The sequence below is a fragment of the Vulpes vulpes genome, chromosome X (assembly GCF_048418805.1).
Source record: "Vulpes vulpes isolate BD-2025 chromosome X, VulVul3, whole genome shotgun sequence".
Taxonomy (NCBI): domain Eukaryota; kingdom Metazoa; phylum Chordata; class Mammalia; order Carnivora; family Canidae; genus Vulpes; species Vulpes vulpes.
This window is the reverse complement of record NC_132796.1, coordinates 78,213,553-78,226,873: the sequence shown is the minus strand read 5'-3', so window position 1 is coordinate 78,226,873 and position 13,321 is coordinate 78,213,553. Positions and strand designations below refer to the sequence as shown.

Below are 13,321 nucleotides of genomic sequence, written 5' to 3'. Positions count from 1 at the left end.
AAAAGCAGGAGTGTTCATGGGAGCTGAGGTCAGAGAAATTTCAAGTACAAGTCGTCAGTAGGGACAAATGCTACTGACTGATTAAATAAGATAAAACCATAAGATAAAACAAAGGAATGTCTATTAGACTTAGCAACAAGGTATCCATTTGGTGACCTCAGGAAGAACACTTGGAATAGTGTGGTAGGGGCAGAAGACATTTCAGAGAGTTAGTAAGTGAGGATGATTAAATACAGCGGTTTAATTTTGTTTTATCTCTGCTCTCATGAAATACCACTGAAATGACAAAGAATGAAATGTCATAAATCCACAAAGACAAAGAGAATGGAAAAAATTGCCAGCAAGTAAGAGATTGTCAACAAATGTTTGGAAGCTAGAAGGGGATGGAAATGAGCGGTAACCAAAAACAGACCAGAGAAAGCTGGGTCAGGAAGCCAACAACATCAAGCCAATTTTGTGCCACAGACAGTTGAAAGTTTGTATGCAGAACAGCTAGACCCCAGATCCACTCTACCAGAGACTACTCCTCCCTCACCCTGGCAGGAGATGTGAGGCTTACTCTGTGCAGAGCTTTGATGCTGTACTAAAAGTAGTCTTAAAACCCTCAGCAACCCTTCCTTGCCCGGCTTCCAGAGTGGTGGCAGCCAGGCTTACACCCCTCGTCAGCTACCAGGAGATTGGTGAATTGCTTCCAGAGGAAATGGACTGAAGAGAAAACGCCTACAGAACTGACACTTGGGTCCCCTGGAGTTCCCCTCAATAAAATTCTGGTGTTTCACCTTTTTATCCTATAGAGAAATTTACCATGCAACAAATTGTTCCCATCCCCTCAGGTCTTCCAGTCATCTTCAAGTGCTTAAATTCAAACAGGTAGCCAAAAGCTTACCAGACATTTAGGGAAAGACAGAAACTAAAACTCAGAGAAAAGGAATAGGGCAGTTTAGAAGATGCTTCTTAAAGGATTGTCTGTATCTTCAAGAAGATAAACAAATAGCTTGTATCCACAAAGCCAGGCCAGAATACTAAAAAGAAGCAAAGATCAAGAAAGAGCTCTTATAAATAAAAATAAGAATGCTGAAATTAAAATTTTAATAGAAGGAATGGATGAAAAATTAAGGCACCATCTCAGATAACAGCATAAGAAAATAGTATCATGAAAACTAGGAAATGAAAGATTTAAAAAATCACAGAAAAAAATCTAGAATGTCCAACCTCTAATTAGAGTTCCAGAAAGAGAGGAGAATGAAAATAAATGGGAGGAAGTTATTAGTGAATAATATAAGAAAACTTCCCAGAATGAAAAGTCACTAGGCTTCAGATAGGAAAGACTTACCTAGAGCCCAATAAAAATGAATGATACAAGACCCACACCAACACCTATCTTGTAGAAATTTCAGAAAAATTGTACTAAAGATAAGACCTTAAAAGCTTCAGATTTTAAAATATAGGTCATATTTTAAAGATCAAGAATCAAACTTAGCAGCGAGTTTCTCAACCCCACATTGGAAGTTAGGAGACAACAGAGCCATGCCTTCAAAATTATAAGGGAAATTTGTTTCCAACTTATCAACTGTGAAGATAAATTTAAAAAAATTTAAACAAAAAGGTTCTCAAAAATTTACTTCCCAGGTACTCTTTCTTAGAAGACTTTAGGAAAAATTGTTCCAACAAAATTAGGAGAGTAAAATGGTCCATGAAGGGGAAATCAGAGCCTGATGAAGTCCCTAATTCAGAACACTGAGAGTCCAGTAGAATAAATTGGCTGGAGTTCACAGGGCAGAGTACCAAAGAGAAGGATGCTGCACAGAGAGAATTCTGGAGACCTTTGGGAGGTTCCCCTCTTAAGTATTTGACAAAAAACTGATCAACACATGCATATGAGGAAACTGCCCAAGGCCAAGGAAAGAGCCACCTAAAAAGATGAGAGGGAACAATCCCCAGTGCTCACAAAGGGGCTGTAATAGTGTCTGTTCCTAAGAGCCAGACAGGAAAAATCTCATGATGCATGGGGGCACTCAGTGTAGTATGCAGAAATGTCTTGCCTCACAAGTGAAGAAAACTGTTCGTTAGACTAAACAAAGCTCTTATTCCACCTAACAAAACTTAAAGATGAAACCCAAAAGGATCAAGCTATTTTCAAGCACCTTCGCTGTGTCCTAAAACAAAGCTCAGGAATATTTAACAAAAGTATTCAGCACCCAATAAGACAAATTTCATTATGTTGGACATCCAAAAAAGTTATCAGATATGCAAAGGAAGAAAATACAACCCGTAAGGATAAAAAGTAATCAACTGAAACTGACCAAGAACTGACACAGATACCTAACTCTGGGAAATGAACTAGGGGTGGTGGAAGGGGAGGAGGGTGGAAGGGTGGGGGTGAATGGGTGACGGGCACTGAGGGGGGCACTTGACGGGATGAGCACTGGGTGTTATTCGGTATGTTGGCAAATTGAACATCAATAAAAAATAAATTTATTATTAAATAAATAAATAAATAAATAAATAAATAAATAAATAAATAGTATTAGACATTATGATAGGATATCTGTATTCCATGCTCTGTCCACGTTTTGATTTTAATTTTTTATTTGAGTATAGTTGACAATGTTACATTAGTTTGAGTTATACAACACAGTGATTCAACAAGTCTGTATATTAACCTGTGCTTATCACAAACGGAGCTCCCATCTGTCATCATTCAAGACTATTACAATATCATTGACTATATTCCCTATGCTGTGCCTTTGAGTCCCATGTCATTCATTCCATAACTGGAAGCCTCTATCTCCATCTCCTCTTCCATCTCCCACCCAATTTCCCTCGGCAGCCATCAGTTTGTTCTTCATATTTATAGGTCTGATTCTGCTTTTTTGTTTGTTTATTCGTTTGTTTTGTTTTAGATTCCACATGAGTGAAATCAGTCCAAGCAGTCTGAGTTATTTCACTTAGCATGGTCCACCCATGCTGTTGCAGATGGCATGATCCTTTTTTATGGCTGTGTAATAATCCTCTGTGTGTGTGTGTGAGTGTGTGTGTGTGTGTGTGTGTGTGTACCACATCTTTATCCATTCATTTATCAGTGGACATGTAAGTTGCTTCTGTATCTTGGCTATTATAAATAATGAAATAAACATAGAGGTGCAAACATCTCTTTGAATTAGCATTGCATGCCATATATTCATTTTTTTGCACATTTTTTATTGGAGTTCGATTTGCCAACATAAAGTATAACACCCAGTGCTCATCCCGTCAAGTGCCCCCCTCAGTGCCCATCACCTAGTCATCCCATCCCCCCCACCTGCCTCCCCTTCCACTACCCCTTGTTCGTTTCCCAGAATTAGGAATCTCTCATGTTCTGTCACATATTCAAAAGCTAGAGGGAAAGCTAAATACATTAAGTAGAAATATGGATACTAATAGAAAGATCCAAACTGAGCTTCTAGGGCAGCCCTGGTGGCTCAGCAGTTTAGCGCCGCCTTCAGCCCAGGACCCGGGATCGAGTCTCACGTCGGGCTCCCTGCATGGAGCCTGCTTCTCCCTCTGCCTGTGTCTCTGCCTCTCTCTCTCTCTCTCTCTCATTAATAAATAAATAAAATCTTAAACAAAAACAAACTGAGCTTCTAGAGATGAAAACTACACTTTCTGAGATGAAAAATACACTATAATAATGAATGGCACCTTAGGCATTGCAGAAGAAAAGGTTAGTGAATGCCAAGGCATGTCATTAGAAATGATCAAAACAAGAGGTGCCTGGGTGGCTCAGTGGGTTAAGTATCTGCCTTCAGCTCAGATCATGAACCCTGAGGCCTGGGATAGAGCCCCTCATCAGGCTCCTACTCAGCAGGAAGTCTGCTTATCCCTCTGCCCCTCTTCCACTTGTGTTCTCCTTTTCTCTCTCTCAAATAAAAAAAAAATAGAAGCTTAAGAAACTATCAAGGTGAAATACAGAGAGAAAAAATAGCTAAATATGAACACAGCATCAGTGAGCTGAAAACAACTTTAAGCAGCCTAACAGACATGTAATTGGAGTCTGAATAAGAAAGGAAGGGGGTGGCATAAAGAATATTGGAGGGGGTGCCTGAATGGCTCAGTCAGTTAAGTAAATCAGTTAACTCTTGGTTTTGGCTCAGGTCAGGATCTCAGGATCATGAGATCAAGCCCCACATCAGGCTCCACAGTCAGTGTGGAATCTGCTTGAGATTCTCTCCTTCTCTCTCTGTACCTCCCCCTCCTTACTCTCTCTCTCTCTAAAATAAAGAAATAAATAAAATCCTTTAAAAAGTACTTAAGGAAATGATGACTGAAAAATTTTCAGATTTGCAGAAGTCAATTGTTAATGTCTAAAATTGTGGGGGGGGATTGCAATATAAGGATATTATTTAGAAATGTAAATATCATGGCATCAGAAATATTTAACAGAGCTGAAATTGCTTGGCATTGTTGGAAAAGTGTAGATGCTGGCACTAGACTCCCTAGGTTTGAATCCTGCCTCTAACCCTTACTTGTTGGGTGATCCTTGGCAAATCATATAACCTCTCTGAGCCTCATTCTCTCACTTTAAGAGAGGAATAATAACAGCTTCTATCTCATGAGGCTTTTGAGAGGATTAAATGAGTTAATGCTTACAAGGGCTTAGAATAATGCTCAACACAAAGTAAATGCTCAATATTATTCTTATTGGAGAAAAGAAATCAGCAGGGAGGAGAAGATTGCTATTTCTTTCAATATGACTATTTTTTCTTTTTTTATGACTATTTTTTCATATGACTATTAGTAATAGTTGAGTTTTTAACTATGCATAAGGATTACTTTAATATAAATAACTTTCAATGTTTAAGAAAAGTAAGTCAGAGGTGAGGAAATGGTATCGTCTTTGAAGAAATTTGCTCTGCAGGAAACAGAGGGATAGGGCAAAAGCTAGAAGGGGTATAAGGGAGAGGAAAGTTGTGAGTATTATATTTTTTAGATAGGAAAGACATGAATGAGTTTAAAAGTGGATGTGAAGTCAACTAGGGAAAGGGAGAAACTGAAGCTATGGGAAAAAAAGGAAGCATGTGGTGCACCTGGGTGGCTCAGTTAGTTAAGCTCCTGCCTTTGGCTCAGGTCATGATCCAGGGGTCCTGAGATTGAGCCCCACATTGGGCTCCCTGCTCAGCAGGGAGTCTGCTACTCCCTCTCCCTCTGCAGCTCCCCCTATGTGTGCTTACTCTCTCTCACTCTCTGTCAAATAAGTAAATTTTTTTTTTAAAAAAAGGAAGCATGTGGCCAAAGTACAAATGAAGGAACATCTCTACTATTATAATCAAAAGGCAGGAGCAGCCTGGTTGGCTCAGTCGGCTAAGCATCAGACTCTTGATCTCAGCTCAGGTCTTGATCTCAGGATCATGAGTTCAAGCCCCACCTTAGGCTACACACTGGGCATGGAGCCTAATTTTAAAAAGGAGGGGGCAGAAGTTACAGATATGGATGCAAGTGTGCCCAGCAATTTGGTTTGAGAAGCTGAGGACTTTGTCCTTTCATACGTAACACTCTATCTCCTAAATAGGACATAAAGTCATTTGCTGGGCATGAGCAGGAAAGTGGCATGGTTGAAATTTTTGAGTTGAACACAGAAATTTTGAAATAGCCATTAGAGAGACAAAGCAAAAAGAAAGCTGACCAAAGCCACATAGCAGCATTTCAGGGCTCCAATGAGATTAGAAGCCATAAATGTGTGGTGCAGTAGAACTAACCTCTTTGGTTATGTGGTTTTCTCCAGCAGGGTTCTGCAACTCAAATATAGACATGGAAAAGGTGGGAGGAACTGGGCTGATTCAGGGTTGGGAGTGTTGATCAGGTTAGTGTGATAAAAATACAGTGGAAGCAAGGAAGTGGGTATATTGCAATAAGAGTGAGTAGCTGAAATGAGCAATCAGAGATCCTCAATAGGCCAAAAACAGTAGGTAGCTGGTAGGTAGGTGTTGGGTCTTAGGAGTCCGGATGAAGTTGAAGAATAGATACATTGAAAGAAAAGCAATCAACTGTAAGTACAGACACTGTAGTTAGAACATGAGATGCTTTAATTTATTATTTAAGCATAATTCTGAGTGATGGTGAGATTCAGCATGAGAGTCATGGAAGTGGGTGGATGGAGTAGAGCAGAGGTGAGGGTCACTGGAAGTGGGGATGGCAAGGAGCCAGGAGACTGGATGGCTAGAGTATCAGATGGGGTCAGCCACATGGATGCTGCCAGTGTCATCAGAAATTATGGCAAAAGCAACAGAAAGGAATACTGTGAACGTGGAGCCGAAGCCTTCAGTAAATGGAAGAGAGGTGTAAGGAGGTCACATTTGCCTAATGAGTCCCTGTAGCCCTTTGAAGCCTTGGTGACTCTACTGAGCAATGTTCCATTTTAGACTTCAGATTCTTTGCAAATGATATACAGATGGCCTTCTAAGGCATGAGCCCTCTGAAATCATATGCAAAATTTTTTTAAGATTTTTTTTTTTTTTAGAGAGAGAATAGGCGGGGCAGGGAGAGGCAGAGGGAAAGGGAGAAGCAGGCTTCCCTGCTGAGCAGGGAGGCCAACATGGAGCTCGATCCCAGGACCCTGGGATCATGACCTGAGCCAAAGGCAGATGCTTAACTGACTGAGCCACCCAGGCACCCCCATGTGCAGAACATTATGGGTATATATCTAATATGTATTTTTCCCTCAGGAAGAGGGCTCGTGACAGTCATCACATTTTCAAAGGGATGACTGATTAAATAAAAGCCTAAGAATTTACTGCTCTCTATTCATCTGTGTGAGACATAACGAAATGAAAGCAATAAAAAACACACAAATACTTAGGGAGGGCACACACCTATCCCTGTGGCCAAAAGTCTCTCTCCCTACGCTAACACCAATATAGAAAGCTCCAGCACTGAGCGGGCAGCGGAGAGCTAGGGCACAGCTAGGGTATGTGGTTGGCTGTGTGTCAGGAGAAACAGTAAGCTACACAGAGAGAAGGGTGCCAGAAATCCACAGAGCAATGTAGCACTGAGGCTTCGTTAAACTATCTGGTAAGATCTTTAGGTGGCAGCAGCTACTTACGTGCCCTGACAGAATTAAGTGATTTCCAGCTGCACCCTTTTTCTAAGAGCAGGCATGGAAAACAGAACCGAGGGAGCTCACCTCTCAGCAATATTCTTTGCAGATTGGAGAAACCGTGCCTGGTCATTTTCTTTCAGGATATGCTCAGCCTGGTTGATGAGGACTGTTGACCGTTCAAGACACTGTCGACAATTAGCAACCTGCTGTGCCAACTTTCTCAGCTTCATAACCTTAAAGGAATGAACAAAAAATGAGATTAAATATCCAGGGCTTTAAAAAGAAAACATGTAGGGGTTAATTAAAAATGATAAAACAACATGAAGGAGATCTGCTGCAGTGATTCTAAAAATAGGCCTATTAATCTCCCATGGTCCCTACACTAACCACTCATCTTCTCAACCTGCCGGCTCTGTGTTTTCACAGGCTCTCCTCCCACCCACAGCCCACTTACTGATGCTGCAACACACCCAGTCATACACTCTAGGTTATCTACCTCCTCTTTTTCTTACTGGTAACATTAATTTTTCTTGATTATTAAAACAGTGCATGCTCAAGGTAGAGTACTGAGAAAATAAAAAGTATAAAAGGAAACCCTGCCACCCAGGGATCACCATAGATACATTTTATTGTCAATATATTTTCACATACACATTTCATAAGAAGCACCTCCTTGTTCTTTTTTAATATTTTATTTATTTATTCATGAGAGACACACATAGAGAGACAGAGACATAGACAGAGGGAGAAAGAGACTCCTCGCAGGGAGCTTGATGTGGGACTTGATCACACCCTGAGCCAAAGGCAGAGTCTCAACCACTGAGCCACCCAGGCATTCCTACCTCCTTGTTCTTTATGAGTATCTACATTTCTTTTTTTTTTAAACTATTTTTTATATTATTTATTTATGATAGTCATACAGAGAGAGAGAGGCAGAGACAAGGCAGAGACACAGGCAGAGGGAGAAGCAGGCTCCATGCACTGGGAGCCTGACGTGGGACTCGATCCCGGGTCTTCAGGATCGCGCCCTGGGCCAAAGGCAGGCGCCAAACCACTGCGCCACCCAGGGATCCCAGTATCTACATTTCTATGTACATGTTTCTCTACATATCTTTATGCATACCTGTGTTCACAGAATCTGTGTTCTTGGAAATTTCGATTCTTGTGTTAGCTGGAACCACCCAGCATGACACAGAGTACTGATCATCACTCCAGACTCATAAATTCTCACACTGTATACACAGCATGAGCTTATAATCACTACAATGACGGGCAGACCAATAAGCCAAAAACCATACAGACACATGAAGGCTCACACCTGACGCTGACCATGCTTCTCCAGTTCCCAGGCTAAAACCCTGTAAGTCTTCTCTTTCCCCTTCATCTTTTATAGCTACTCAGTTGATGATTCCCAGCATTTCCTTTCTAGGAATGCCTGTTATGTCCTTCCCTTCAATTTGTGCTGGCACTTCCCTGGTTTAGGTCTTCCTCAACTCATATCAAGAATAATTCCAGGGGCACCTGGGTGGCTCAGCAGTTGAGCATCTGCCTTTGGCTTAGGTTGTGATCCAGGGGTCCTGGGATTGATTCTTGCATTGGGCTCCCCATAGGGAGCCTGCTTCCCCTCTGCCTGTGTCTCTGTCCCCCTCCCTGTGTCTCTCATGAATAAATAAATAAAATATTTTAGAAAAAGAATAATTCCACAAGCCTCTTAGATGTTAGATGGCTTCCCTGACTTCAGTATCATCCTCTTCTGATCTCCCCTGCATACCTCTGCTATATCAATCCATCTTCTCCCTTCCTAAGAAACTAGAATGGTTTCCCAATGCCTTTTTGATTAAGCCCAAAGTCCTTATAATAGTATGCATGATCCTTCCATAATTCTGACCCATATTTCTACCATTACTTATTTCTTTCTTCTATTTGGACTGACTTATAACATATATACAGTAAAGCACCCACCTCTGAAACATATGACACAATGACTTTTTTTTCTTTTTTGCATATACATACACCCATGTAACACACCAACCAGGTGTAATATAGAACATTTCCAATACCTCAGAACTGCCATCATTTTTACTGGGTTTATAGCACTAGGCCAAACATGGCTTCTTTTCTTTGCCTCCCTCCCTCCAACCTCATTTCTTCTTACTTTCATGATTCAAGTTCAAACTGGAATCATCGGGATGATGATTGAACAAGGTTACAAATGAACCTTGACAGCTGTAAACTCAACTCTGCCTTGACCTTACTGAAGCTCTGTGCTTTACCTTTGTCTCTTTGATTTTGACAGCGATCATTTGCTTCCTCTGCTGGATGATCTCTACCAACTCGTCACATTCTTCCATAAGTTTTGCCTCATGCATAGCAGTATTCACCTGCCAAGAAAATCCAGAATATTACATAGTGATTGCTGCCTTTGTCCTCTGCTGGCTCTCAAAGGTTCGGATTGACAGCTAAGCATGCACAACTTCTTCCATACCTCCCTCATAAGATCCACTCCTAGAAGAAGGGTAGAGATGATGATATTAATGATGCAAGGGCACTGAAGCACCATAGTTAGGAAGCCCTCCAGCCTCTGGTAGATCATGGTGGTTAATGGAAGGCTGAGCAGAAGGACAGATGAGATGGGGGCATGTTATTCCCACTGTACAATTTCTTTTACTCCAGTACCCTTTACTCCTGCTGTTCTTTTGAAAAGAGGATAAGGAGATTTAAGTATGTCAGGAAAAGAGGATCTCTCTCCACAGACACAGCAATATTAAGATAACATTACAACAATCTATTTCTACCATCCTAAAAAATGTTTTTGATTTTCCTTGTTCCCTTCTAATTCTAAAACATATGAATGCACAGCTATAACTTCACAGTAAATATCTGCATGTGTAGATATATTTTCATAGACTTGTCATTATGTCTCTGTAGATATTTCTCACCTTCAGCTGTCCAGTAGCTGAATACCTATTCCTATTTTGGAATAGTGGCTACATCAAAATATCTCTACTGCAAAGTTGAAAAAAAAGGGGGGGTGAAAAAAAAGCCACCATTTTCATTGTCTTTCCATATACTGATTTCTTCTTCTTCCCAGCTCTACTACTTTTGGAATTAGATGGTAGGAAGCCCCCCTCCGACAGGGGCTAAAATGAGAGCAGGGATCTTTGGGTGGCCTAAGCGTAAAGGCAAAGGAAGACAAACGAACTTATATCTCTTAAGCACTTAAGATTCCAAGCACTTTATAGATAAATTCTTTCATGTAATTACCACATGCGCTTTATAATAGAGGAGCCATTTTTATTTCCATTTCACAGATGGAGAGACTGAAGCTCAGAAATTTTAGTGACTTGCTCAAGATCACACAGCTATTAAGTGGTAAAGCCAGAATTCAAGCCGAGTTCTGCCAAGTGAAACCACTGGGCTGGCTGGGTGGGCAGACGAGGAGTTCCATTTGAGCAGCACACAGAGCAGTCACACAGGGAAGTACAATCATTCCAAGAGTCTATTCAAGGAGCACTCGAGCAGGGCTCTAGAAAGCTGAGGAACAGACAATGGGTTACTTGAGAGCATCAAAACCCTAGGGGCTAGATATATTAGCAGGGTAGGGCTGCATTTCCAATTGCCAGCCCTCTTTGGAGGACTCCTTTACATACTCCAAACCCAGCAAAATACTTGTCACTGAACCCTGCTGCCTGTTCTCTCATCCTTTGAGGTCCTTGCTGGCCAATTTTTGGTTTCTTACTTAACTGAAATAAAATACCCTTGCAGTATTTCAACTCTAATTTATTTCCACTTTCCAGAGGGAATGCCTAATGAGAGCTTCCATTTATTGTGAACAAACAGTCCCACCTTGGCCATTTGAATTTTTTTCTCAGACTCTTCCCCCTTTCCCTAAATTGGATCTACATGTCCAAGGCAGATAACCTCATCCTCTCGAGAAACTCCCAGTCGTGTGAGAATAAGAGATTCATCCAGTGCTCCCTGGATGTGTGTTTAGTGTATCTGGAGACCTAGTTCCTATTTCTAATTTCCTTTGGAAGCTGCTGAGAGTGTAGTACATCATGGTGGAGTGCCCTGTTTCTTGTCATTTAGCCCTTGGACTAACCCTTACATAATGTTCACTATATGCTAGGCACTGCCCTCAGCAGTTTATATATACTAGCTCTCTCAATCATCAGAGCAATCCTATGAGGCAGGTATCATAGGCCTCATTTTACAGATGGGAAAAGTGAGCGCACAGAGAGTAAGTAACTCACTCAAGGTTACACACCTAGTAAGTGGCAGAGTTGGGATTTGGACTCAGGAAGCCTGATGCTAGAGTCCACACCTTTAACCATCACACTAGGCTACCTCCCCAGGCTAGTGTAACAAAATTCCTGTCCTGTTTCTGACAACCAGTATCTCTTTTGCTCTATCCACCTTTATTCTGTCATCCCATTGTCTTTAGTCATTTCTGATCATTAGAATGCCCTACACTTCCATGTCCTGTGCCCTCGCTCGAGACTTCTTTCACTTGAAAAGTCATTTTCCTATTTGTTTGTTGGACAAACTTCTACATTATCTTTCCAGGCCTTGCTCAAAACTCATCACTTTTGTAACTTTTTCTCACCTGCTTGGATGCAATTCATCACCTATTTATATCCCCACAGTGATATATATGTATATATAATTAAATTTTACTATTTACTACCTTATACCATAGGAATTTATTAGTCTGTCTTCCCCCACTCAAACATGAGTTCTGGAGGCCAGGACTGGTGTCTTTAACTGTCTCTCCAACATACTGACTGGTACACAGTAGATGTTCAGTAAATATTTGTTCCATTGAATCAAATGGGGGTAGGGAGTATCTTGCTGCTTGCTAGATACGTCCACTTGGTTACTCAAGTTACTCTAAATTCATTATATCTGAAAACAGACTCATCTCTCCCCCTCTAAATATGGCTTCCACCTGATTTCTTTTATTTCTTTTTTTTTTCTAATGCTACTATTAGTACTTAAGTTACTCAGGTTCAGTTACTTCTGATTTCTACCTCTCTCTCATTCCCCGCATAAATTCACAGCAGTCCCAAAGTCCTGCCCCTCCTTTTCAAACTCACTAAAATTCTTCTGGCAATACAACGAGGCTCTGAGCCAAGGAATCAGTAAGTTGAAACCCTTATCATCCTTCTGGACTATTACCATAAGAGTCTTATTAATTCATCCCCTTACCTCCAGAATCTTTTCCTTTGCCACCCACCCTCATAACCCATCCCTGAAATCAGGAAAAATCATCACCGTCTTCAACATCAAACATGTATTAAGCATCTTGTGTGTGTGTGTGTAATGCATTATGCTCAGGCCCTGCTCTCAATATACATTTGCAATCTGAATGGGGAAAAGCCACATGCATATAAAACAAGCAAGTCAAGGCAGCATACCAATAAGTGATGTAAAACATAATCTACAGAAATCGAAGGGAAAGATCGCTTTTGGTGGGGAAGTGGAGAAAAGATGCCTGAAGGAAATGGGACTTGACCCTCAATGATGGACAGGACTTAGATTTTAAAGGTAAAAAGGAGGAAAATTTTGAGGCAAGCTAACGAAATTGCACTTTATTCATTAGGCATTATGGTATCTTTGAAAAATATTGTTTGGAAAGTAGGATGGTGAAAGAATGAATTTTTAAAATATATACATATATTTTAGGATGTTTGGGGGGGCTCAGTGGTTGAGCGTCTGTCTTTGGCTCAGGTTGTGATCCTGGGGTCCTGTGATGGAGTCCCCCATCAGGTTCCCTGCAGGGAGCCTGCTTGTCCCTCTGTCTATGTCTCTGCCTCTCTCTGTGTGTCTCTCATGAATAAATAAATAATTAAAATCTTAAAAAAAAATATATATATATATATAAATTGAAGTGTAGCTGATATTCAGTGTTACATTAGTTTCAGGTGTACAACACAGTGATGACTCTACACTGTGCTCACCACAAATGTAGCTCCCATCTGTCACCACACAATGCTATTACAATACCACTGACTATATTCCCTTTCCTCTACCCTTTATTTCCTGTGACTTATCCATTCCATAACTGGAAGCCTCTATCTCCCACTTCCCTTCCCCTTTTGCCCACCCCTTGGTCCTCTCCTCTGGCAACCATTAAGTTAACTTTTTTTTCAAAGAGATGACCTGGGGGATCCCTGGGTGGCGCAGCGGTTTGGCGCCTGCCTTTGGCCCGGGGCATGATCCTGGAGACCCGGGATCAAATCCCAC

At 41.1% G+C, this 13,321-nt stretch overlaps 1 protein-coding gene across 8 annotated transcripts in view; it reads right to left on the bottom strand.

The window, feature by feature from the left end:
* Positions 1-13,321, bottom strand: part of MID2 (midline 2) — a 110,628-nt gene that overhangs the window by 15,473 nt on the left and 81,834 nt on the right. For all 8 annotated transcript variants that reach the window (XM_026014877.2, XM_026014876.2, XM_072743209.1 and 5 more), the window contains exons 4-5: positions 9,349-9,456; positions 7,160-7,308 (exon numbers count right to left, since the gene is read on the bottom strand). In XM_026014877.2, coding sequence (XP_025870662.1) covers positions 7,160-7,308; positions 9,349-9,456 — 257 coding nt within the window. The remainder of the gene's footprint in view (positions 1-7,159; positions 7,309-9,348; positions 9,457-13,321) is intronic.